Consider the following 25,967-nt stretch of genomic DNA (forward strand, 5'->3'; position numbering starts at 1 on the left):
AACAAAGTGCTCCAGGACTGACCAGAACTGGTTTGGACTAGGCAAAGGCCTCTCTGCCTTCAGAGAACAAAGAGAAACTGTGTATAAAAAGGGGGACCCAGACCCCAGAACTTTAGATCACTTTTGGGAAACAAAAAGAAACCTTTGCTGAGGAGAGGAACCAGAGAGACTGAGGAGAGATTATCCCTAACCTTGAGGGATTGGCCTGCAGGGGTTGCCTGACTACCAAAGAGAGGAGAAAGGAACTTTGTGTGTACTTTATTCAACTTGTGAAGGATTTCCAAGGGCTTGAGAAAGAGCTTGCCTCCTGTTGAAGTCTCAGGGACAACAGACTTCAACCACCAGGTCCCCAAGAGTCTGTTGGAAGTGCCTGCTGCTGTGCAGGGCTTTCTGAGGGACTGCGTGTCGCAAGGAGCTGGAAGCACGACGCACGAAGAAGAAGCGTGTAGCTGAACTGCCTCTGTCGCTTCACTACGTGAAAACGCCTCGCATCGCCAGAGAAGAGATCGACGTCGCACCAGATGCCGCCACATCATCAGAGAAGCGTGTCGCAGCCGCTGTCGTCGCATCGCTGGGAAAGCGTGTCGCCGCTGCAGTTGTCGCATTGTTGCCGAAGCGCCTCGCATCGCCGGAGAAGAGGATCGATGTTGTATCAGATGCCGCAGCATCACCAAAGCGTGTCGCAGGGCCTGTCGCGGGTCAGAAGAATCGTTGAGTCACCGCACGGCCGTCGGACGTGCAAGCATCGTGTCGCACCAAGAAGAAGACGCCATCTTTGTCGCATTGTACTGGATCTTCATTTGCATTACGGCGTTGCAAGCCGCATCGCCACGGAAGCGGAGTAAGAAACCAACGTATCACCTCCCCTCGCAGAGAAGAACCAACGCATCCCCTACGCATCAGTAGGGACCTGACGCATCACCGTTCTTGCGTGTAAGGAACCGACGCATCAATTTCCCTGCAACACTTTTGTTGTATAGCATTACGCATCCTAAGGTACATTGAACTCAAAGTGTCGCATTTTAACATCTAAAGAGATCTAAGCTAATTCTACCATTTTTAAAGTGCAGTATTGTGGATTTTTGTCGTTTGTGGTCTTGTGATAAGTCTATATAAAAAAATACTTATTTTTATACTACAACTTGTGTGGTGTCCATCTGTAGTGTTGTCACTGGGTTACTGTATGTGTTCACAAATGCTTTACACACTGCCTCTGAGATAAGCCTGTCTGCTCGTGCTAAGCTACCAAGGGGGTGAGCAGGGGTTATTTTCAGGAGTGTACCCTCTTACCCTGACTAGACGCAAGGGTCCCTATTTGGTCAACGGTACCTACCTCTGCCAACTAGAGACCCCCAAATCTAACATTGGTGGTCAGCGGTGAGGATTTGGACTTGCATTTGTGACTCATATACAGTGATGGGTGTACACTACTAGTGAGTGCAGACCAAACACAACCACATACTGTTTTTCTGTTTTCTGGTGCCCTCCTGGAAGTATTTTTGTTACTATGACTCTGATTAGTTGTTGCAAAATGGAACTCGACTTCTGGCACATGTATATCTACACAATGAAGGAGCTACGTGTGTTTTGCAAGGAAAGAGGGCTGTCTGTGAAGAGAAGGTCCAGGGAGGATCTAGAGGGATCCCTATTTCAGTATGAGTTACCCCGCTGGAAGGCAACATTACCAGTTGAGTCTAAGGAGGAGGAATTCTCTAAAAAAATTAGGAAGAAACAGAAGAAGATGACTGGTTTCTGGCTTGTGACCAGAAGCTCAGAGAGATTGATGAGGAGCTAAGACAGCTTGATGAGGCCAAAAGGGCCTTAGCCCAAGAGGAAGAAATTTGGGTAGCTCAAGAAGTGAGCTTTGCTGAGTTAGAGGTGGAGTCCAGCTCAGATGGTGGCAGCAAAAGTGAGTTATCTAGTGCTGAGGGAGCAGTACATACACCCAGAGATGTGGCGCCTGACTTGAAGGACGGGGTTAACATACACCAGGAGGTTCAAGGACATGAGGTAGCTCCAGTGGTGCGCAGTGTCCCTGAGGAGAATGGGGAAACTGACGCAGCGATTCATGGTCCTAGTGGTGGGAGGGACACTCTACTGACTCTAGATGAGAGGTGCAGAGAGAGGGGTTTCCCCAAGGTTTAAGTCCTGGTATGTGAATGTGAAGACCGCCCAGAAGAGTGTGGGTTGAATGACAGAGACAGTCAGATACTGTCTTGCCAATCTTAGGAGAGTGGCGTGGAGTACGGGTGTGAGGCACTGGATGGTGAGGTGAAGGATAGTTTGGTTAACCCCTGTGGGGCCTGTGTGATCCAATTGTGGGAGAGCATATTGTAAGTCCCTGTTTTCCAGAGCTATGCCAACACCTGTTGGAGAGTGAGTTCTCTGACCCCAGGGAGCTCACATTGGAGGCAGACCTTTTGGTGGATTCCAGAGGGTCTGGAGAGGCATTGGGGAGTGATCCTGAGGGAAGTGGCTCAGGTATCTTTCAACCCTGAGTGGTGGAAGTTGTTCAGAGTAGCCCAACTAGATCCTTTTGTAGTGGGAGGGGTGTAGAGGCTCATGTCCTGTCTCAGTGGAGACGGAGTGAGTGTGGGGCTGCGTGTCCCAAGGTGCCTGAAACCCAGTCTCAGAGCCTGGATGGTTCTTTAAGGGAACACCAGGTGGAGAGCCTAGGCTGTCCTGATGGGCCGCCCGTTGAGGGGGATCCCGTAGTGTCTGGTGAACTGGGAGTGTCTATAAGCAGGTCTCCATCAGTTCTAGTGTCTGGCAGTGCCACTCCTAAGTGGAGGGTGCAGAAGTCCAGATTGAGGGGTGAGAGGGGGAAAGAGTCCCCAGTAGAAGAACCAGTGGGTCAGGGGCCAGCCAGAAGGGCTGAGTCACTGGTGAATGACCATGGTGACACCACTTCTGTCCTGGGGGATCTTCACACGCTGTTAGATGGACAGGGGTCAGGAGATCTGTGCCAGGCTGACTGTAACACGACACATGAGTTATGTGTCACCCTCAGGGGTGGGCATTTATGCTTCCAAGGTAGTCCTGGTACTCCAGGCAAGTGTTCAACCACAGAGGTTGGTCCCTGGGTTGGGAAACCAGGTTCAGGTGTTGTCTGACCTGAAGGAAGGGGCAACTGTAATCCGTGTCCCGACCGATGTAGCTTCTAGGGATACCAATCCAGTTGAGAGGGTGCAGTGCTCTTGAAGGGGGTGCTGAGGGAGGGAGTCCTCACCTCTGACCCCATTGCAGCCCGAGGGTTTAGACCCTAGGTTGGAGGGCCAGGTTCAGGGTGTCCCCCCTGACCTGGAAGCCCAGTTGCAGGATAGAACCCCTGAACCGGTGGGCGAGTTGTGCAGGACACCTGCTACAGGCACCCTGACAATTCTGGAAGGGGGTACCGTTCCCGGTGGGAGGGTACAGAGCCCAAAGGAGAAGGAGTGGGTGTGGGAGAGCCCATCCCAGTCTCTTGTCCAGCTGCCGGTTACAGGCCTGGGGCTGGTGGGTCAGTGTCCGGATGTCGTACCTGACCTGACAGGAGGGAGAATGGACAAAGGGTGCCAAGCACCTGGGGCCACTGCCTCCGCTCTCTGATGCCCCAGAGGTTTGAGAGCCCTGAGAGGCATAAGGCCTGGGTCTCATCACTGACCACTGTCAGTGGCCACTTTGGCTTGCTGTCTGTCTGTTGGGACACACCTGTGAGCAAGCTAAGGTTTGGTGCTGCACAGGTGGTGTCCACAGATGAGGAGAAGGGTTCCCCATGGGTTAGCTTGGTGGGCCCTGACAGCATGGACAGAGGGATTCAAAGAGGTTCAGATTGGCGTAGAACTGGAGTATGCCCCTGCAGTTGCGGGCCAGGTCTATGTTCTATCGCCCACAGCAGGGAAGCCCATCAAGGTAGTTATTGGTCTACCCTGCGTTTTGGCTGGAAGGGTGTTGTGTTAGACTTGGCCCTTTTTGCACGGTCATCCCTGAACTTTTTGACTTCCTCCTGTATTTTTTTTTCTGACCTCTTGTTGGCTGTTTTATGACTCTGGGCACTTTACCACTGCTGATCAGTGCTAAAGTGCATATGCTCCCTATGGTAAATCGATATATGGATTAGTGATTCCATGATTGGCTGGTTTGGTTTACTTGTCAGACCCTAGTACAGTGCACTGAGTGTGCCAAGGGCTTGTAAACCAAATGATGCTGGTCGGCTTGCAGCACTGGCTGTGCCACCCACAGAAGCAGCCTGTAAAAGTGTGTCTCAGGTCTGCCATTGCAGAGCCTGTGTGCAGTCTGGTACTGCCATGCTGACTGGGCAAGTACACCCACTTGCCAGTACCTAAACCTTCCCTTTTCTGCAAATTAGTCACCCCTATGGTAGGCCCAACCAAGGGCAGGGTGCATTGTAAGTATAAGGTAGGACATGCCCTGGTGTGTGTGGCATGACCTAATAGTGAATTACAGCCATTTTCGTTTTTCACTATTGCAAGGCTATCTGTTCCCAATAGGCCAGATTGGGCAGTTTGGTTATTACATCTTATAATCTTAACTGACTCAGGGAACTAGGTAGAAATTTGAGTTTAGTATGCCTGAACTCAGAATGATAAAATGCATCTTTTAGTGAAGTTGGTTTTAACATTTTGTGTTTGAAAATACCATTTTTAGAAAGTAGGTCCTTTCTTGTCTAACCATCCAAGCCTGACTCTGCTAGGTTGCGTATTCCTTGTCTGGAGTTTGAGTGACAGGGGCTGGGGGATTCCAGGAGACAGGGTGAGTCAGCACAGGGCTGAATAGAGAGATCTGCATGTAGATGGGTGGAAGGAGTTGCACCTGGGACCTGAATAGGGCTGTGCCTTCCCTCCACAATGCTCCAGGACTGACCAGAACTGGTTTGAACTAGGCAAAGGGCTCTTTGCCTTCAGAGAACAAAGAGAAACTGTGTATGAAAAGGGGGATCCAGACCACAGAACTTTAGATCACTTTTGGGAAACAAGAAGAAACCTTTGCTGAGGAGAGAAACCAGAGAGACTGGGGAGAGACTATCCCTAAGCTTGAGGGATTGGCCTGCAGTGGTTGCCTGACTGCCAAAGAGAGGAGAAAGGAACTTTGTGTGTACTTTATTCAACCTGTGAAGGATCTCCAAGGGCAACCACCAGCTCCCCAAGAGTCTTTTGGAAGTGCCTGCTGCTGTGCGGGGCTTTCTGAGGGACTGCGGGTCCCAAGGAGCTGGAAGTTTGATGCACGAAGAAGAAGCGTGTCGCTGAACTGCCGCTTCACAATGCGAAAGCGACTCGCACACTGGAGAAGAGGATTGACCTCGCACCAGATGCCGCTGCATCAATGGAGAAGCGTGTCGCAGCCGCTGTCATCGCATCGCTGGGAAAGCGTGTCGCCGCTGCAGTTGTCGCATCGTTGCCGAAGCGCCTCGCATCGCCGGAGAAGAGGATCGACGTCGCATCAGACGCCGCCGCATCACCGGGAAGCGTGTCGCAGGGCCTGTCGTGGCTCAGAAGATTCGTTGAGTCGTCGCACGGCTGTCGGGCGTGCACACATCGTGTTGCATCAAGAAGACGCCATCTTTGTCGTATTGTACCGGATCTTCATCGCATCACGGCGTTGCGAGCCGCATCGCCACGGAACCGCAGTAAGAAACCGACGTATCACCTCCCCTTGCAGAGAAGAACCGACGCATCCCCTACGCATCAGATGGGACCCGACGCATCACCGTTCTTGCATGTAAGGAACCGACGCATCACCTTCACTGCAACATTTTGGTTGTATAGCGTTACGCATCCTAAGGTACATTGAAGTCAAAGTGTCGCATTTTATTATCTAAAGAGATCTAAGCTAATTCTACCATTTTTAAAGTACAGTATTGTGGATTTTTGTCGTTTGTGGTCTTGTGATAAGTCTATATAAAAAAATACTTATTTTTATACTACAACTTGTTTGGTGTCCATCTGTAGTGTTGTCACTGGGTTACTGTATGTGTTCACAAATGCTTTGCACACTGCCTCTGAGATAAGCCTGCCTGCTCGTGTCAAGCTACCAAGGGGTTGAGCAGGGGTTATTTTAGGAGTGTACCCCCTTACCCTGACTAGACGCAAGGGTCCCTATTTGGTCAAAGGCACCTACCTCTGCCAACTAGAGACCCCCAGTTCTAACACTTACTGACATTATTCGACTCTGCAAGATTTCCGGTTCATTCCATGCTTATGATGAGTCTGGAAACCTTAAGCGTACTCCCATGGAATTATTGAATCTGAAAGAACTATTGTTGGCTCATTGGTTATTTCTGGACAATTTCCAGTATAATTCTCTGAAGAGTGTCTGCCCTGGCTTGGGACAAAAAAACTGATGATGTCCATCCAGAGCCCAATGAAAATTTGGTGTTTTGAAGGCAATAATTGGCATTTCGACATATTTAGCAGCGATCCATGAGGTTTTAAATAGGCAGGTGCATGCTATTGTTATGCCCCCATGATTTGATTCTTTAAAAGTGTATGGAACAACCGGTCATCGAGGTAAGGATATGGCCTCCAACCTTGAAGATGAAGAATGCAACCACTGGAGCCACAACTTTTGTGAAAACTCAAGGGGCTTATTTTAGTCCAAAAGGCTAGAGTCTGAATTGATAATACCTTTTCTGAATCCAGAATCCTTGGTACTTCTGGTATTTGGCAGCAATCTGCACATTGAAATAGTCATTTTGTAAATCCTAAGTTTTCATGTAGTTTTCTGGAGGATTGAGAGGAATTATTTTTTGCAATGTCTCCATTTTCAATAGAATCGACTTGAGCCACTGCTTCATACTTTTCAAATCCTGGACCATACTGAATTTTTGATGCCAGAAATATTATTGAGTAGAAACCCATTTGCCTCCCCACCATTGGCAGTGGTATAATTGCTTTCTTCTTGAACAGAGACTGAATTGCTAAGGATAAAGCACTTCCCTTTTCATTGCTGCAGGACCACAGATTTAGTCTCATTTCTGATTTCGGAGAAGTGATCATGAACTCGATCCAGTACCCCAAACTGATTATCTGGAGCACCCGCACATCTGAAGTAGATTCATGCCATGACTGAAGGAAGTGTTGAATTCTCCTGCCAACAGTCAATACATCTCCACTTTCGGATTTCAGGATATTTGTTGTTTATTCAGGGATAATCGATTTGCCTTCTGCTGTTGCTTGTAGTATTACTTCTCTAATTTAAATTTCCTTGATTCCTGCTGCACATGCTGTCTCCTTATTGGTGGGCAAAAACATATTGACTCTGCTTCAACGAAAGTGAATACTTCTTTGGAAAATATATGCATTTTATCCTCTAGCTTGGGCCCAAAAAAGATGAGTTCCTGCAAATGTCATTCTTAATGCTGTTAACTTTCACGCTGGGTCTGCATGTGAGTCTTCCGACACCAAATTGTGCCTTGTGCAACCAACGCACAACCTGATAGTGCAGTAGCTCTCACAATATCAAACAATATGTCTGATAGATATTCTGGGCCTAATTTAGAGTTTGGCGGAGGTTTATTCTGCCACAACATGACTTATATCCTGTTGGTCTTATTACAAGTGCATTATATGCTATGGCACTAAAGTAAACAGGATATCTATCATGTTGTGTTTGAATAACCCGTCCCCTGAACTGTAACTCAAAAAAAGTAATGTTGAAAATTCTGTTCCCTCTTCTACTTCTTTGAACAGCTTCTGAAACTAAATGCGTAGCAGAATACACTTTTGTCAGTGCATAATATATTTTATTATCTGTTGAATCTGTGATGATTGATTCTTCTGCCAACCTCTACCTACTAGACTTGCAACCAATGAATTAATAGGAGCCATTTCTGTCTAATGATATAACTTACCCATGAATCTCAGAATATTAATTGTATCTGGATCATTCCACTTCCTGTTTATTACATCCATCACAAGAGGGTGAATTGGTGAGTTTGTTTGTGGAGAACTTTGGATTTGTCTCAACAAGGAGCCCATGGAAGTATCTGGTGCGTCATATTTGTTTAATATTTGACAGAATATTAGGCAACGTATCCTGCTCACATATTTCCCTTTCTGATCATCAGGCACTGGTGCAAACTCCTCATTTCCACAACTAGATTAAACATCAGAAATAATTGTGCAATAGAGGCACAGCTGAGCCATCCTTTTTAGGTCTGGCGTTTGAGGCAGCTTAGCTTATTCCGCAGACTAATTATTTAAAAAAATAAATAAATAGATATACACATACAAAAAGGACTTTTGCTTAGCAGGTTTCATTCATTGTTCTGTTAAATCGACATAGGCATTCTGCTTCTCCTCACCACAGTGTACAGCATGGACCACTGGACCAGCCCAGTTTACCCATTGGCTCCCTTCACTTTGAGTGACTGCACAAAGCTTGTGAATATTGCTCACTTAGTTTTAAAAATAGTTCCTTTCTCTTTAATGATAAAGCTAGTTTAATCTTTGCTTTATCTCTTTCATTTATATTTTCCTATTATCTTTAAATTTCAGCTTTCCATTATGTCTCCACTTCGGGTGCCCAGTTTGGTCTTATAAAATGTTTCAATCATAGTATAACATTATAGCTGCTTGAAGTTTGCTTGGCTTGTTGGGTGGTGATTTTCTTATTCTTGTTCTCATAAAAAAGTAATAATAATATGCATGCCACAAATGCTTGGCTTGGTTTTTTCAATCACTAGTCGAAGAGCCATGTTAGTGAATGTGTTAAAAATAAAAACAAAATTACTGCGTATGGTGGCCACATTTAGGTGGTAACATTGTTTATATTTCTTTCTTTTTGTGATATATACTTGCAATAAAACATAAAAACAATATTTACCATTGCATAAGCATGCCAAGGCCAGATTTATTGACTTTGCCAATGCTTGTACTATGTTGGATTTCCCCATACCTTGCTGAGGAGGACATCCTCTACTGCAGTTTATTCTCCTCAGTGTGACTCACCGTGTCTAGACCTTTCGCCAGAACTCAAAGGGTTTCCCATAGTGGAGGGGGACTGCCGCTATTACATGCACAGCAACAAATATGTTGGCTTGTGCATACAATTGTGGCAGACCCCCGAGCTACATTCAGACCCTTCTTTTTTATGGAAATCAACAGGGTGCTAATATTCTTATTGCCCTTAGATGCATTTCATTAACAACGTCTGACCACAATAGCAGGGGTGTGGAAAAAGCAGCCAACAGACCGCTATAACGCTTAATTAGAACACTAGAATATTGGGAACTCTACTGAAAACCATGAAGAGGCTCAGGGATGATATAAGCCTCCTGCTCCAACATTCCAATGTTTGTCTTTGTTTCTCCCTTTATAATTTAGAACATTCTACCCTCAGTTGGTGGAATGTTCTAATAGCCATATAGCCCTTTTGCTAGGGCTATACTGGCTGATAAAGGCCATTTTCCTCCTCTCCATCGGCCTGAGTGAGTGATAGGTGCAGGGCCGGACTGGGAACCGAAACTGGCCCTGCCAAAGAGCTCGGCCGGCCCCGGGGGAGGGGTGGGGGGGTAGTGGAAAGCTTTGTGCCATTTTTTTGCTTTCATTGCAGGGGGCGATATGCTGTAAAACTGGCCTGCGGTAACAAAAATGCCCCCCTCCCCAGGGATCTAAAACCACCTCCCACCCTGGTGGCCCATCGAGAAAACGCCCAGTGCCCACTACGGCCAGTCCGGCCCTGGATAGGTGGTATATGTCTGCAGCACCAACATTCCAATATTTCTCTTTTTTGTTTAATTCTCTGTTTAATTTATAACATGCTGTACTTGAGGCCTATTCTAGCCACTCCCTTCTTGTTAGAAGCCAGAACCATCCACTTTCTCTGAGCAGATGGTTTTGACCTTTCTATATTTAAAAAAAACTACTCACTCCTTCCAATGTACTACTCTGTCTTCACCCTATACCTCGCTCACTATATCCTCCACCTCAACTCTCTGACTCATCCTAAACCTCATTCCTACTACTATGATCTCCAAAATAACCCTTTCTAGACTCTTTTCTCCTCTATCCCTCCTGACTCACTCCAAACCTCATTTTACTACTATGATTTCCCAACAACCCTTTCTACATTGTTCCTTCATGTATCCCTCCTTTGACTCATCCCAAACCTAATTTAAATACTATGATTTCCCTAATCCGTTTCTAGAGACTGTTCCTTCCTCCATCTCACCTTTTACTCATCCCAAACCTCATCTTACTACTATGATCTCCCAAATAACACTTTCTAGGCTCCCCCCTCTTTTATCCCTCCATTATCCTATTCAATCCAACTAACAGACTTGCATTTCCACCGCTCAAATTAACTCTTATTTACCTATACCAATCCACCACTAATCCTTTTGGGTTCAGGAGTGTCGTGCTACTCACCGAAAAACCTTTGACGCCTTATCAGGGGTAGTAAGGGCTATAAATACAATTACATTATTGTGACTGCTTAATATATAAAGTGCAGGCACCTCTATTTATATGCTCATTGTATGCTGCAAAATCCCACCATATTAATTTGGGACTCTTGTCTGGAGAGTGGTGGATGAATTAACAAATTCAAAAACAGCATATCGTCACAAAGTATCATTTTGTTTTGGTATTCTTTTATTGCATTGTTGTTTTATTATTTTAACAGAGGTTTTCATAGTAGTAGATTCTTTGATCAATCATGACAACAAGATCCACAAGTTATTTCGTTAATGGTTGCTGTTGCTCAATGTTCTTCTATAACCTTTATTTGTTCTCTTACTTTTGTATTAGAAATATTTTCAGATTTTTACAGAAATAACAAATTTGAATGCATTCAACAGTATCTCACTTAGCTAATTTTAAAATTAAAGTGCAGATTGTAGCTTTGTTTCCCCTTCTGAGTTTGTAAGGAAGAGATGAGCGGGAGTCTGACAATACTCAGCCAGGTTTCAGTTTACTACTGACACTTACCCTCACCCAGGATACAACTGTAACAAATAACATTCAAGTTTTACTTAGTTTATGTAATTTTTTGCTTTATTACAAGAAGCTGGCAACACCAAAACCTCTGTCTAGGCCAGACCTAAACATGGTCTGAAGTTCTCAAATAACTGAAAAATCATCAACCTATTGGAAACAGCAGTACAAATATGGTAATTCTAGGCAAAATCAAAACAGATGGCAACTCTATGCCTGACATGGGACTGACTTTGCCCAAATTCCAGGAGCAGCTCCTCCATTTGAGCGGAGGAGCCTCGCTCCACTTAAAAGTCCCCAGAGATGAAAAATATAATGGTAATTAATTACCATTTTCTTTTGCACCGCCGTTCCGAGCTGAGCATCAGGATGGGGTCAGGCCACAGCTGAGTCCCAGGAGCATGTCACTCAGCAAGGAGGAGGGTGGGCTTTTCTTGTATGGCACTGTTTAAAATGAACACAAGGAGAGGATGGATGGAGTGCTGAAACGTTTCAGACACTCATTCCAGTCACAGGTCTGGGTTGAATTCATCATTGTTCTGTAGCTCTATTCGCCACCCCAGTTCAGACCCAGCCATATGCAAATCAGTCTTGACCCTGTGCCTCATGGGAACAGTCCAGCCTGAACTGCCAGGCCAGGTTCTCCCTGGACCGGAAACAAGCATCATGGGACCGGTTTTGGGGTAGCACCCCTCATCAGCCAGGCTAGCTTGAAATCATTGGCAAAGTGAGCAAGGGACCCACGTTTGGGCATACACTGCCAACTTAAGGCAAACAAGCAATTTGTTGATAAGTGGTTCGCTAACAACATCCTAGAGCAGCACAGTTCTAAGCTAAAAGGTGAAAATAACTCTCCACACACTGATTCCAAACCGTAAAGTAAGGGCAAGGGTAATTCTCACTGGACACAAGGAGGGCCCAGGAAACTTGGGTATGGTAATGGTATATTCAGGAAGGAGCATCAGGAGAAGGGAAGGCAAGGGAGCCCTTCTAAGTCCACAGCAGTGATTTGCTTCAAGTGTCACTAGGTGTGACACTTTAAGAGAGATTGTCAGGGGAACCAGCGGTACCCGTGATACCAAGCATGTTACACGTGAGTGGGCGAGGGACTAGTTGCACTTAACCTAGTATATATGGACATTTGAGAGAAGGACCCAGATGTGTGAAGCACATTCATCCTAACACAATGGGATTGGTGCTGGAAGTTAGTATCAATTAGAAGGAAGTGCCTGCTTTGAGCGATACTGGAGCCTTCTGCACGCACTATGGTTGAGAGGAAGTACTTTAAGCCTGAAGAGATTCTCCCTGGAATCAAGGATATAGGATTGGTAGCCTGCAGAGAGGGCATGGTCTATCTGCTTTCTAGGTTTGAGATTGAGCTCAATGGCAAGGCGGCCATGATTAATGTCAGGGTAAGTGAAAAGTAAGGAGCTGGATGCCTCTTGGGAAATAATTTGATTGCCTCTGGCTTGATGCCAGGACCTGAAGGCCTTATGGCTTGGACAATGTCAGCGGTGTTAACTAAGTCACAGGCTTCACATCCAACTCAGAGTGGGATTGGGATCATCTCTAATTTGTAGGGACCAGGACAAGGTAGTTTGCAGTAAAAGGTAGACCCTGGGAAGGCTGGGGCCATGGAGGTCATTGCTTCTGCTGCAGATGAAGGGAAGGGTGATGCTCTGGAAGTGGATCCACTGCTGGAGCCTGGGCCACTTCCAGAGCGGCAGGCTTTGCTAGCTGCTAGTGAGCCTACCCGGGAAGATTTCCACATGGCACAGGAAGAGTGCCGTATATTTGTGGGACTTCAGATGGAAGCCCAGAAACACGTCAGCAAAGCTGTGGTCAGAAAACACTATGTTGGGTGGGCGGATGGTCAACTTATTTGTAAACCAGTAAATACTGAGCCAGGAACTAGCAAGAGGCTAGTAGTTCCATTACTGCACAGGAACTTCCTGTTGTCACTGGCACATGAACTGCCCTTAGCAGGACCCTAATAGATGAGAAGAACCCAGGATAGGTTGGTCCCTCTGTTCTTCTGGCCAAGGATGCGCAGAGACACAGAGAGATTCTGTAGAACCTGTCCCGCTTGCCAGATGAGTGGCAAGACAGGAGGGAGGAGTAAGGCAGCGTTAGTGCCTTTACCAGTTGTAGGAGTTCCATTTTAGCAAGTGGGAATAGACATACTTGGTCCATTCAACCTCCCCTTTACAATCAGGCAACAAGTTGTACCTCTGAGGAGCATGACTGCAAAGGAAATAGCAAGAGCAGTCCTGGGGATCTTTTCTAGGGTCGGATTTCAAAAGACAGTAATTTCTGACCGGGGAACCAACTTCATCTCTTCTTACATAAGAGAGATGTGGGATCAAGCTGATGTGACATACAACTTCTCCATGGCATACTACCCAGAAACCAGTGGTGTGGTGGAACGGTTTAACTAAACACTGAAGGGCATGATGGGAACTCTGCCAGAGAATCTCAGGAGGAAGTGAGATCTTTTCCTGCAGTGTCTCCTATTTTCCCACCAAGACAGTCCACAGAATGGAACAGGGTTCAGTCTCTTTGAATGCATGGACAATCTGTGCAGCATCCACTCACCTTAGTCAGAGAGGGTTTGGAATGAACCTTAGTGTCTCCACAGAAGGATGTGGTGGACTCTGTAATTGGCCTCGGGAAGTTGATGGCGTGATACATCAGTAAGGCAGAGGAAGACCTTCAGGCTAGCCAAGCACTGATGAAGGAATGGTCTGACTGGAAAGTTACACTGATTGGGTATCAAGAAGGTCAGGAGGGGCTGGTGATAAAGCATATTCCTCCAAGGGATATGGAGGAAAAATGGTGTAGGCCATTCAAAGGAGTTCAGAAGGTTTCTGAGGTAAACTATTTGGATGCTACAAGGGAACCCAAGAGGGTGTTCCATGTGAACAGGTTTAAGCATTATCTCCGGAGGGACTGCACAGTGAGTGTCATGGCTATTGAAGAGGAAGTTGAGGGAGTCCTCTGTCTACCTTGGGCATGAGGTGGGAAGCAGGAGCATTAGCCTATTGGATGCCAAGATTGAGTCTCTGATGGACTGGGAATTGCTTACTTTCCAGACTGAAGTGAGGGCCTTTTAAGGAATCACTGGGTATTACAGGAATTTTGTGGCAAACTATGGAAGCATATTTGCTCCATTTACTACTTTGACCTCTAGGAAGCAGCCTGGGAAAGTGATATTAACTGAAGAGTGTCAAAAAGTATTTGAGAAACTGAAGAAGTGACTATGCACTACACCAGTACTGAAAGTTGGAGCGGTGTTATCTCAACTTGATGACAAAGGTAGAGAGCCTTTGGTAGCCTTTATTAATAAGAAATTACTACCCAGAGAGCAGAACTGGGTGGCTATTGAGCAGGAGTGCTTTGCCATAGTGTGGGTCTTGCATGAGTTCTGCCTTTATTTATTTAGAACTAAGTTTGTGGTGCAAAGGGATCATAAGCCACTGAAAGGGTTGATGTCTATTAAAGGAGAAAATCCCAAGTTGTTGAGATGGGTTATTTCTTTACAAGGGTTACATTTTGTATTAGAGCACAGAGCCAGATTCAGCCACAGGAACGCCGATGGACTTCCCCAACAGTTTTACCGAACTGACCACCCATCCTTGCCAGGTAAAGAGCTGGTTTGCGGTTTTCTGATCTGAGGGGGGTGTCTGTTGGGACAGAAAAGTTATTTGCATGGTAATGGATGTGTACCCCTGCCCTGAGTGCCCAATTGTACTGTTGTCTGGATCCCTAATGACATAGGTCTATCTCACGGATTGCAGTCTTGTTGGACTGGGAGGGCCACCCAAAGCACCGCCCTAATAGTGGTTGAAGGTTGCTACCTCCACCAGGAGTTAAGCAGCATGAGCGCGGTGATGGCAGCAAACAGTAATCAGAAGGAGCAAACAGGTCCGTTTTAACCTGTGTCACTGGAGGAACGCCTACATACCCACTCACTTTTTAAAGTTCAGGTGCTATGTGCTTAGCTCGCTCTTTGGCCTACAACAGTTAAATGTAAAGTACTTCACAATGCAGGAAGAGGTGATTCTGCACTAGTTGCATGCATGCCTGGGAAAAGTACAGTACAGGGATAGAGCGGTGCTGGTCAGCCTGAGCGTTGTCGGTGCATGTACTGGGTGTAGGTGTAATTGCGAGGCGTACAGTAAACGAAGGATGTACTGTGTGTGCATGGGGAGTGCATGTGCTGGGTGTATGTGTACCTGCAGTACAGTACATGAAGGGTGTAGTATTGTACAGTGCACGCATGGTTGAGTGTGTGTGCTGGCTGCATGTGTGCCTGCAAGCATCAACATAGAAAGGCTACAGTACTGAGCAGCGCACACAGAGTGAGTGTGTGATAAGTGTGTGTGTGTCGCTGGTGGCACAATACATGAAGGTAACAGTGCAGGACACTGTGTCTTCTGTGTACATATATTGAGTACAGGTGTGCCTGTAAAGGTAATGACATGGAGGACCCTGGGTTTCATTTTGGGAGGACCAGGCCTGCATGGTGTCGAGAAGAGGAGGTGGAGCTATCCCAACAGACAGCTCTCTGTATTGCTGCATTCCTGTGAGCTGGGTGGGACACACAGGAGAGGGAGAGGGAGGCTCCGTTTGTACACTTCAAAGGGTGCTCTTTGATTCTGTGAGAGGTCTAAAGGAAGGGGTCTGGACACATCTCAGGAAGGAGATGGGGCTGATGATTGAATCATTAAGAGTGGAGCTGGGAGCCTGGGATTAACCTTTTGATGCACATATCACTATGGCTGACATTCAGGTGTGACCTCTAGTCCCTACCATGGACTGTGCTGTGGGACTATCAGCTTCAGAGTCTCTCCTGCTGTGACAGATGGCTTTTCAAGAGGAAGAGGGAGAGGAGAAGTGTGCACTTCAAAAGAAGCAGTACCTCAACATGAAAGTTAAACGTCCCAGACCCTAAATCCCGTCTGGTGTCTGAACTATAAGAAGGGGAGGCTAAGACCCCAAAAACTGTTATCTTCCATGCAACCAGATGATGTGTATGAGGAGGGTAAGCTTTTCAAGACTTCTGCCTGTGACCAGGACTGGGGGCCGGCGGCTTGCTAGTCTCCATGCTGGGTGAGGGAACATCACCCAGGGAAACCAAGACCACCTGCTCTTGAGCCTCAAGCACCAGTGCCTGCCTGCTTGTCAAGACCATTACGCCCATGAGAAAGAGGAGAGTGTTGGAGGGAGCAAAGTTCAGAGGGGAGCCCTGTCGAGTGGAGTCCCGGTGCGAGGTGTGAGGAGATGGCTGCTGGACCGATCAGGTTGTTTCCTGTGTGTAGGCTTAAGTTGGCAACCCCCATATGCCATAAGCATGAAGATAGCTGTGTTAAGATTGCCGTGCGGTAAGGGGACGGAAGCCTGTTACACAATCCCACGTTCAGTGGGCTGCCAAAGAAAAGATAGTCTTGCGGACAAGAGACGTAGCCTGTATGGCATCTTAGCTTAGACCCGGTATGCCAAGAGTGGGTGACGAGAATAACTGTGTTGTGTTGATCAGGCAGGAACCCATTAACTGAGAGCAGCGGTGGTGGAGAAACGAGGACAGCATCTAACCTGACCCCGTGGATTGAGTGATGATGCTGTGGAACCATCACTGCCTCAATAGTATCGAGGTCAGGAGCATCAGAATCACCTTCTCCCCCTTTTGGAAGCATGGGCACTTAGCCTGCATAAGGAGCATGAGGAGCACAGAAATACCTCTGGTTGCTGTTGGAGCACAACCACGTAGGCTCAGAGGAGAGTCTGTGCCTGCCGAGTGCTGCAGCGATGCTTGCGTGCAGCCGACTCACCTGAGCAGGATCGACCACAGATGGGGCACCCTCCAAGACACTGCCCTCTTACTCTCTGCTGGTGCGGGTAAGACTTGTTACAAGCCACCTGAGCCACGGGGGACTCGCTGCTAAAAGCGCTGTGGCATTGAGACACTTTGGACTGTAAACGAACACTCATAGTGGACTCTTGATATAAGGCCTACTAGTTAGCATTTCCTGGAATAGTGAATAACCCTGCAGACATTGCGAGGAACAGGTGGAAGGTGGGACAGGGACTTCCCAATGAAACACTAGAGCCCTACCTCAAAGGGGAAATGTGTTGTTGTTGAGAATGCTGTAATTTTCCTTTGAATGAGTAAATTTAGAAATATAAAACTTCTTTTTGTTATAAAAGTAAGTACTTGGCTGTAGATTGATTTATTGATGCTGCTGTGCGATCCTTGCGTTATGAGCCATGTTCACTATTCTGTATCCACACCTCCCACTTGAGGGAGCCTTAGACTGCTCATTCACATCTATCACTGAGAGTTACGTGCAGAAGGGGTACTTGGCCCAATTGAGAGGAATCCATAGTAGGCCGGGCCTTGGGACATCAGGAGTACAAGGCCTCAACCACCATGGTTGGGCCCAGTAGCCTCTGCGTCCCCGGTGTGAGGGTTCAGGTTCCACGGCGCCTACCTAGCGTCTCAGGACTACAAGTCCCAACAACCCTAGAACCAGGAAGTGGGAGGCTACTTAATGCCGGCACGCACGTCAGGAGGCGTGCGTTATATTGAATCATTGGAATCACCCTGTTCGTTGGTCTGAGCGCGGCGTCTCGGAGAAACCGGAGAATAACAGCGCATCCGACGACTAACAGCGGAGGACTCTTCCCCGTCCCTCGGAGCTTGGCGACCAGGCGGGGATAGTAATTGCAGGCGGAAGAGTTGTCGGGATTGAAAGAAGGTGAGAGGGTCGTAGCTCGGCTGAGCTACCGAAGGAATTAACCTCCTGGCGGACCTCAAGACCCGTCTTTCAGGGAACCGATACTCTATACGTGAGTACAGCCGCGCTTGTTAGTAGCACAGCAGGGCGGTGTGTAAATACTGTTGAACTTTCACGCTCGGAGGAGCGGAAGATACCTGTGTAGTAGCGTTTGCCCTAGCGAGACCGACAGAGAGTAGACTGTTGATAATTATTATTTGGTTGTGATTTGTTTTCTCGTTTCAGGATCAAATCCCTGCTGACCCCACCCCCTATCCTTTTCCCTCGCCTGATCCCCTCTGGGCTCTGTAACCTGCTGGCTGGAGTCCGGGGTGATCTGGAGGTGGAACTCTATTCTTCGCCACCCGGATCCTGAGGAGCTCTGTAGATCGTGACACCCGGTGGCCATCTGAAAAGGGTTCTGACAACTGCTAAGCTAGGAGAGTCATCCAATATCATCTGGACTGAATTGGAAAAGCCAGTAGGTCTCAAAGCTGAAAGGTCAATTTATTGACTTCGCCATTGCTTTTTTTTCCTTGGCACTGACTTGCCAAGACGGCCACCAGTGCATCAGAATGCATGAAAACGCTTGATGTATTGGCATGAATGAGGAGGCATGGCTGTCCAATTTTGAATGGGTTTTCTATTAAAGAGACATCATTCCAAGATGGACATCGATGCGTATGCATGCATTGTAATGCATGGGTGCGCTGGGATGCATGCGCTTTCATCATGACAAGCATGCATCCATTTTGGATTTTTAAATTTACCATTCTAAAGTTGAAGACGGCCATTTGGGAACAGTAGATTAAAAGTTTTAAAAAAAAGAAAAGAAAGTGCATATCAGCAGTAAAAAGGAAGCAACTGGCCTGGTAGCCCTTTGCAGCTGAAACAATACAAGTAGAATTGAAGTAGGAGATTGTTATCGGGAGCATTGGAGGGGATTCAATACTGACACCTTGAGGGACAGAGGGACCAGCAGACGAGAGACCAAGGAAACCCATGCTCTCCCACGGTTTGCTGAAACTTAAAGAAAAAAAGAGTCCCCTCAAGGCAGCAGTGGAAAGATGCAACTCTTCCTATCAGAACAATGTGATACTGAAATGCTCATGGGCGGGAAAACCCAAGAGACGGATGAAAGTCATCAAAGTAAGAGCAGACACTTGAGATAGAGAACAAGCAGTTGATTCAAAGCCAACTCTAAGTATATATAATGCATTGGAACCAATAGGTCTGCCATTAGGCAGCTGGAGCAGTCTATAGCTGGTACCTAAAAACAGCAGTAATTTGTCTGATGTTCTCAGATGAGATGTTGCTTCCTCCTTACTTCCTTCAGAGGTGTTTCTGCCACAAACGTTCCCTAGTAGAGAGTGAATGTTAGTACGATGGCAAGTGACAGCAAGTGAAAGACTGTCTCTGAAATAAGGTGGTTGAAGACCAAGATGATGTCACACAAGTGATTTGCGGAGTAATACCCAGGAAAAAAGACAATGCCTTGTTTCTAAAATGATGTGTAGAAATGGTTAATGAAATATAGATTGTCTCAAAAGAAGTAAAAATGATAGAATACTATGAAACTGGGCATGCTGTAGTCATTTCAAAACAAATACCAGCCCTCGCTTAGTTGTGCAGCTTCACTGCAAATTGTCCTTGTTTTGCTAGAGTCCTCCAAAAATTCAGACCAGATACCCGGCTAACTTTTTCCTTATTTGTATTCTCTTAAGTGATGCTCAGGTGTACTAGTAGGAGAAAGAACACCCAAGTGACTAATGGCAGAATGCCAGATCCCCCGGAACTAGGTATTTCTCCAATAGCGCCAACTGTATTGGAAGAGTTGACAGATCCTTTAGTTACTGGGCTGCTTGAGCTCAGTCTGCTCGTTTTGGGTTCCATGGTGGTAGCTGTGTGTGTGAACCTGGTTGTGGTAGACTTTGGCCTTGTTGCTATGGACATGGCCACTGTAGCTCTTCTGCTAGTAGCTACGGTGTTTAGGCTGGGGGTGACTGTGGTCTTGAAGGGGACAGTGGGCACTGCAGTAGCGTTGGTCACATACGGAGTAGGTGCTGAACTGAACTCCACTTCTGGGACATGTTGCTTTATCCAGGCATCATAGGCAGTCACCAGGGTGTAGACCCCAGGACGGTTTGGCAAAGCACAGCCATAACCCCAGCTCACCACTCCTGCAAGGAACCAGCTGCTGCCCAGCTTGCAGACTAGAGGACCTCCGGAATCACCCTATTAAGAAAATAGAAAACAAATGCTTAGTAAACATCAAATACCAGTCCTCATTATGATCAGAATTTTCTGATTTTGTACGTGTGAGAAGTTGGCCTGGCATATGCTGTTCCTAGTTATAGGGACACCTTGCACCAGTCCAATTCGACTCCTATTGATGGTAGGTTTAAGACAACCTTTAAAGAAAGCTATCCTAGTGGTAGCTGTGGAGAGCAGCCTTCAGGCTAAGTCTTGAAGGAGTGTTAAGCTTATTGTTTTACCATAATAACCTCTTGAATAACCAAATGAAAGAGTAGCCCACACAGGTATATATATAAAATATATGTATTTATTCTAGACAGAATCCCACAGACACTTTATGTGGCTAGTGGCAAAGTTACAATTCAAACAAGCATTTCTAAACACAATAAATAGCACAGAAATCAATGGGCCCCAGGGGGGGACCAAACCATATACTAAAATAGTGGTATAAGAACCACGACAATTCTACAGGCAATGCCTAGGGCATTCAGGATCGCTGGCCCCTTAAGAATCCACCCACACTTAAGAGGAAGGGGACCCACGGGAGGCGTGTGCAGTGCGAGAAGTTGCTGTCGGGATCGCAATGTTAGCCTATGGAGAATGTCGCGGTTGAATAATTAAGGTTTAAGGACACTTCTAACAACAGTACAAAGTTAAGGCTTGAGACTTAAGGCTTTGGAGAGCCCACCACCACGGAAGTACCGAAGTACCACTGTTACCTGCCCCAGGGAAGCCGGGTGCATAGGTCAATTCTGGTGTCGGGTCGCGGGCTGATTTTCTATGGAAAAGGAGTCCAAACTGCTGCTAGCTGGAAGTGTCGCTGAAGTCGTGAAGATTGAAGTTGAAGAAAAGACAAAGATGAACCTGAAAGCAGAGGGGACAGAGTCTGGGTCACAGCACAGTGACCAGGGAGCTCACAGGAAGGAGCTCGTGGATGTCGGGTGCTTCAGGTGTGGAAGGTACAGCTGGGCTCTGCAGTCACGGGCTCCGGGAGGCTTCAAGGAAGGCCAGCTTCTGGAGGGCGACTGTCCCACGTCGGCTGAGGGTCGCTGCGGTGTTAGTGTCCCGATTGGATCCACTAAGCATTGGCAACCGCAACCCACGCAAGATGAACAAAGCAGCTGCTGGTGCAGACCCACGTGGTCTGAGGGTGCTCTCCTTTGCAGGGAGCGTAGAGCCGGCCTGGAGCAACCAGGGGAACTCTTAGAAAAGAAGATTGTCCTCCGTCAGGGCCCACAAGTCGAGAGACAAGGGACCGCGGAAGGCAGCAAAATGGAGTGCGTAAAAGGGCTCCCACGGGCCACCGGAGCGGGCCAGGGAGCTGAGGGTCGGCACAAATGCTGCTTGAAGGTTGGCTCAAGAATGGGCCAAAGCACAACTTCCCCACTGGTCGGGGTCGTGTGCTGGACAAGAGGTGGCTGGTGTCTCGGGGTATGCGGGGATCTCGACACCCACGTGGTCCAGGGTGCTCAGACTTGCTGGGCACGCTCACAGGACGCTGGGATGCACTGGAGACCCACCTCGAGGTTGCTGGAAGGCGTCGAAGGTCGTGAGAGCAACGAAGTTCCAACCGGGTATCTTGTAGTCTTTTAGGTGCCTGCCAAGCAGGGGGATAACTCCTTTATCCCAAGGGAGATTTCTTCAGTCAGCTGGGCAGCAGCTCGTCGAAGGTCAGTTCTGTGAAGTCCTGTACGAATCTAAGGCTCTAGGGCAAAGTTATTCCCATATATCCCCAAGATTAGGGGATGGTCCAAAATAGAGCCTACCAATCAGAGTAGAGGCGGGAAAGGGTGGCTACACCCACTCCCCTTTGTGTGTTTCCCGCCTGGGCGAGGGGCAGGATGCCCCTGAACCGGTTCCAGGCGGTGTATGCAGAATTGGGGCTCTGCAGCTGCCTACGTGCAACTCTGAATGGACTTTTGGTGCACCCACCCTGTTCCAATCCACATATCCTGTCTGGGGAGGTGCTGGCACCTCCCTGCCACAGGAGCCCTATTGTCCAGATGGCGAGGCTGGGGTTTTCCCCAGCAACAGCCAGCCAGAGTCGTGTAGGTGGCGAACAGTAGCCATTTTGTGGTACATGTGCACTTTTAAATTGGTTTCCAAATTCTACCGCTTTTCCCATATCACCCTCCTAGCAAGGGGGAATCGTGCCCCCATGCCCATGGCTGGACTGGGGGTATGATTCCTTCATGTTTGACACCAAACACGATATGGTTCTGTGGAGCCACTCCAAAGTTACAGCGATGACGCAATAACTTATAATGCGGTTAAGAGTATATGGTATGGCTACACTACAAACAACCCAGTAACATTTTTACGAGGGTTGCAGGGAGGCCCTACTCACGTAGGGGTCCCCCCTCACACATACCTCAGCACCCAGCCCTGTAGGATTACCAGGGCCTGCCATAGGGGTGACCTATGAGAGTATATGTGTTGTAATGGTATGGGACATAGGGTACCTACATCCCTGTAAGGGGTGCTAGCACCACCTTACCCAGGCTACAGTAGTGGCCTGGTGGTGTCAGTTTGGGTGGCTGTCCCAGGGTGGCACAATAAGTGCTGCAGCCCTGGTAGGCCTACTGGGGGACCCATGCCCTGGGTACCTAGGGTACCATCTACAAGGGACTGGTGGGGCATGTCCAGCATCCAATTATGTTTGTACCTAGAGTACTCACAACAGTTTTAGGGAGAAAGCAGATAGGCTGGGGTCCTGGATAGCAGGATCCCAGCCAGACTAGTCAAAAACCACTTAAATACCAGGCAAAAAGTTGGGGGCAACCATTAGTCAGATTCCACTCTCCTACATAACCCCCCCCCAAACGAAAGGAGATAAGGCTAACCTTGTCCAGATAAGCCTTTATTTCCTGAGTGGCCATATAAGGAAGAACCTGTACTAACATGGTTGCTCCCTGTGTCATGGTCCACTTGGGAAATCCTACCCCAAGGGGTTCTAGAGTTTCTCCAAAGTCTAGGAAAATTACCTGTATTGGTTTTTGGGTCAGAGGTGGGCTGGTGGGGTGTCTGAGTCTGGAAGTGAGACCCTACTTGGGTTGGTCTCAACCTCCTCAGATCACTGGCCACTATGGAAGCCTTTCTGCCCATGACTGTGTCATATCTGGCCCTAAGGGTCAACCTCTGGCTGCCTACAGCTGGGGGTTGGATCCCTTTGGCTGGAATAGTGGAAGGCACTGGAAGGTTTGGGGCAGCTAGGCCCCAGGTTTCCCTGTGCTCAACAACATCCATTTGAGGGGTGCCTATACCTAGGGGTAAGGGGGATCCCTCAGTTTGTAGAGGAATATTCACCTGGCTGAAACTACTCTGCTGGGTGTCCCTAATCTGTTGATGAGGGGGTTCCTCTGGGCAGGGGCCCGATAAGGGTCCACTGACCTCCCTGACCTCTGCAGCCCTGGGCTGACTGAGGCAGGGTAGAGAGGGGCAGGATACCTGCTCCAGACTGGGTACCACCTTGGAAGGATCCCCTGCCATCAGAGAGGTGGGCAGGTCAGGCCTGTCCACTTCTGGGGCAGTTACTTCCCAATGGGCAGGATCAGTTCCCTGAGAAACTTGACCCTTACCTGTAGTCTGGTGGGGGGAGGACTGTTCCTCTTCCCCTATGCTCTCTGTTTGGGTAGAGTGATCCATAGTTTCAGGCTTCACTCTTTCTTTTTTCTCCTGGGGTGGAGGTGAGGCCCTCAGGGTCTCATCCATTCTCTCAGGGATTCCTACCATTTTCAAATGGGCCTTGTGGTCAACCTCAGCCCAGGCTGAGATTTCTAGATCATTCCCCAGTAGACAATCTACAGGCAAGTTTGGGGACACTGCCACTCTCTTGGGGCCAGTGACCCCTCCCCAGCTGAGATTTATCACTGCCATGGGATGATCTGTCCTGATTCCATCTATATTGGTCACCTGGTAGCTAAACCCAGGTAAAAGCTGATCTAGGGGCACTAGTCTCTTGGTCACCATGGTGACACTGGCCCCTGTGTCCTTATAGGCCACAGCCTTCTGACCATTGATTATTGGTTCTTGTCTGTACCTGCCCAGAATACTGGGACTCATGGTAAAGTTGGCAAACCCCATGCCACCATCACAGACCATAGTTGCTAATGCAGGGGACCTGGCTAGGCCAGAGTCCACTGGTGTCCCCAAAGAGAACCCAACTAAGTTTTTGGGTGCACTCCCACCACCTGGGGGATTACTACTAGTAGTAACAGGAGGTGTTGGAGCTGGTTTTGGAGGGACATTCTCTTTATTGCCATTCTTTGGACAGCTGGAGTCAGTTTTCCAGTGGCCAGGTTTCTTACACACATGGCAATATGGTTTCTTGTTATTAGAGGAAGTATTTTGGGACCCACCCCCAGCACTGGGTTGTTGGGGCCCTTCAGAGGACTTTTCTTGTTTATCATCCCCACCTTTCTCTTTGGGCTTAGTGGAATCCTTCTTCTGGTCACCAACTTGGTTCTTAGGCCTAATCCTGGTTCTGACCCATTTGTCTGCCTTCTTTCCCAATTCTTGGGGAGAGGTCAGATCAGAGTCCACCAGGTGCTGGTGTAAAAGTTGGTTCTGACAATTATTAAGAATCTGCTCCCTCATAATGAGATTATACAATCCTTGATAATCATTAACTTTACTGCCATTTAACCAACCTTCCAGTGCCTTGGTTGCACAATCCACAAAGTCTACCCAATCTTGATTCTGTGCTTTCTGGGTGTCTCTGAACTTAAGTCTGTATTGATCAGTGGTTAAGCCAAACCCATCTATTAAAGCAGCTTTCAAGATATAATAATCATCAGCATCCTCTTCTCTTACAGAGAGGAGCTTGTCTCTCCCTTTATCTGAAAAGGAGAGCCACAGGATTGCTGCCCACTGCTCTACAGGGACCCTCTGTACTCTACAGGCCCTTTCAAGAGCAGATATCCATTTGTGGATATCATCCCCATTCTGATAGGGGGGCACAATCTTGTGGAGGTTCCTATTGTCAGGGACTCTCTCTCTAACTCTAGGGGTTTCATTACTGCCACCAGGGATCTCTAGACCCCACTTTCTTGAAGCTTTCTGAAGCTCCAGGGTTTCCCTGTCCAATGCTAACTGTTCTCTTTTAAGCTCAAGCTTAGCCTGCTCAAATTTGATCAGTCTGCATTTCCTCTCATGAGAGGATTCTCTTCTCTGAGAAGAGGCAGAGGACCCTTTGGATCTCCTAGAATGGTTGGATCCCACTGAGGGGGATCTGTTCCTTCTTGGATCCACCACTCTCCTTTTAAGGGTGGAGGGAGTGCCTCTTGAGCCATCACCTCCATGCTGTGAGTGGTCTGTTTCTTCCAGGTCAGGATTTTCATCCTCTTCCTGTTCCTCTTCAGATTCCACTCTGGGAGTGTCCTCTTCTGAGGGGTGCCCACCCACTCTGTCCGTCCCTCTGGATCCTATGGACTCCATAAAGTCTGCTATGAGCAGGATCTCCTTGAGACGTTTTGTGTTGGCACCTCTTTCTGTCTTCAGTCCCCTAAGGGTGCACATTTCCCTGAGCTCTGCAAAGGTGAAATTATCATACTTATCTACTGGGACCCTCTGGGGTCCTTCCATAGCCTTAGTGCCACCTGAAGACATGTTTAGTGTAGTGATGTATCTACCTACACTAAGTGTGGCCTACTGAACCCTCTCTTGAGTTGTAGTCAAGGTGTGCTAAACCCTCTACACACAACTCCAAGTTCAGTAGAACTTATTGTATTCTAGCTTGAATTTATATGTACCTTTGGTACCTTGTGGCTTTCACTTTAGAAATTCAATTTGTTATCTGGTAAAACAATGGCAAGCTTGAATCCAACCGCTGCACACCAATGTGAGAAGTTGGCCTGGCATATGCTGTTCCTAGTTATAGGGACACCTTGCACCAGTCCAATTCGACTCCTATTGATGGTAGGTTTAAGACAACCTTTAAAGAAAGCTATCCTAGTGGTAGCTGTGGAGAGCAGCCTTCAGGCTAAGTCTTGAAGGAGTGTTA

The 25,967-nt window shown here is 47.6% G+C and overlaps 1 protein-coding gene across 1 annotated transcript in view; it reads right to left on the reverse strand.

Annotated features, from left to right (window-relative positions):
• Positions 1-19,429: 19,429 nt before the first annotated feature.
• The window catches only part of LOC146811688 (serine protease 33-like), a 46,073-nt gene continuing 39,535 nt past the window's right edge, over positions 19,430-25,967 (reverse strand). Inside the window, exon 5 of the mRNA XM_085615097.1 lies at positions 19,430-19,945. Within this exon, the coding sequence (XP_085471223.1) occupies positions 19,430-19,945 (516 nt within the window). The remainder of the gene's footprint in view (positions 19,946-25,967) is intronic.

The sequence above is a fragment of the Triturus cristatus genome, chromosome 7, assembly GCF_964204655.1.
Source record: "Triturus cristatus chromosome 7, aTriCri1.1, whole genome shotgun sequence".
In the NCBI taxonomy this organism is placed as follows: domain Eukaryota; kingdom Metazoa; phylum Chordata; class Amphibia; order Caudata; family Salamandridae; genus Triturus; species Triturus cristatus.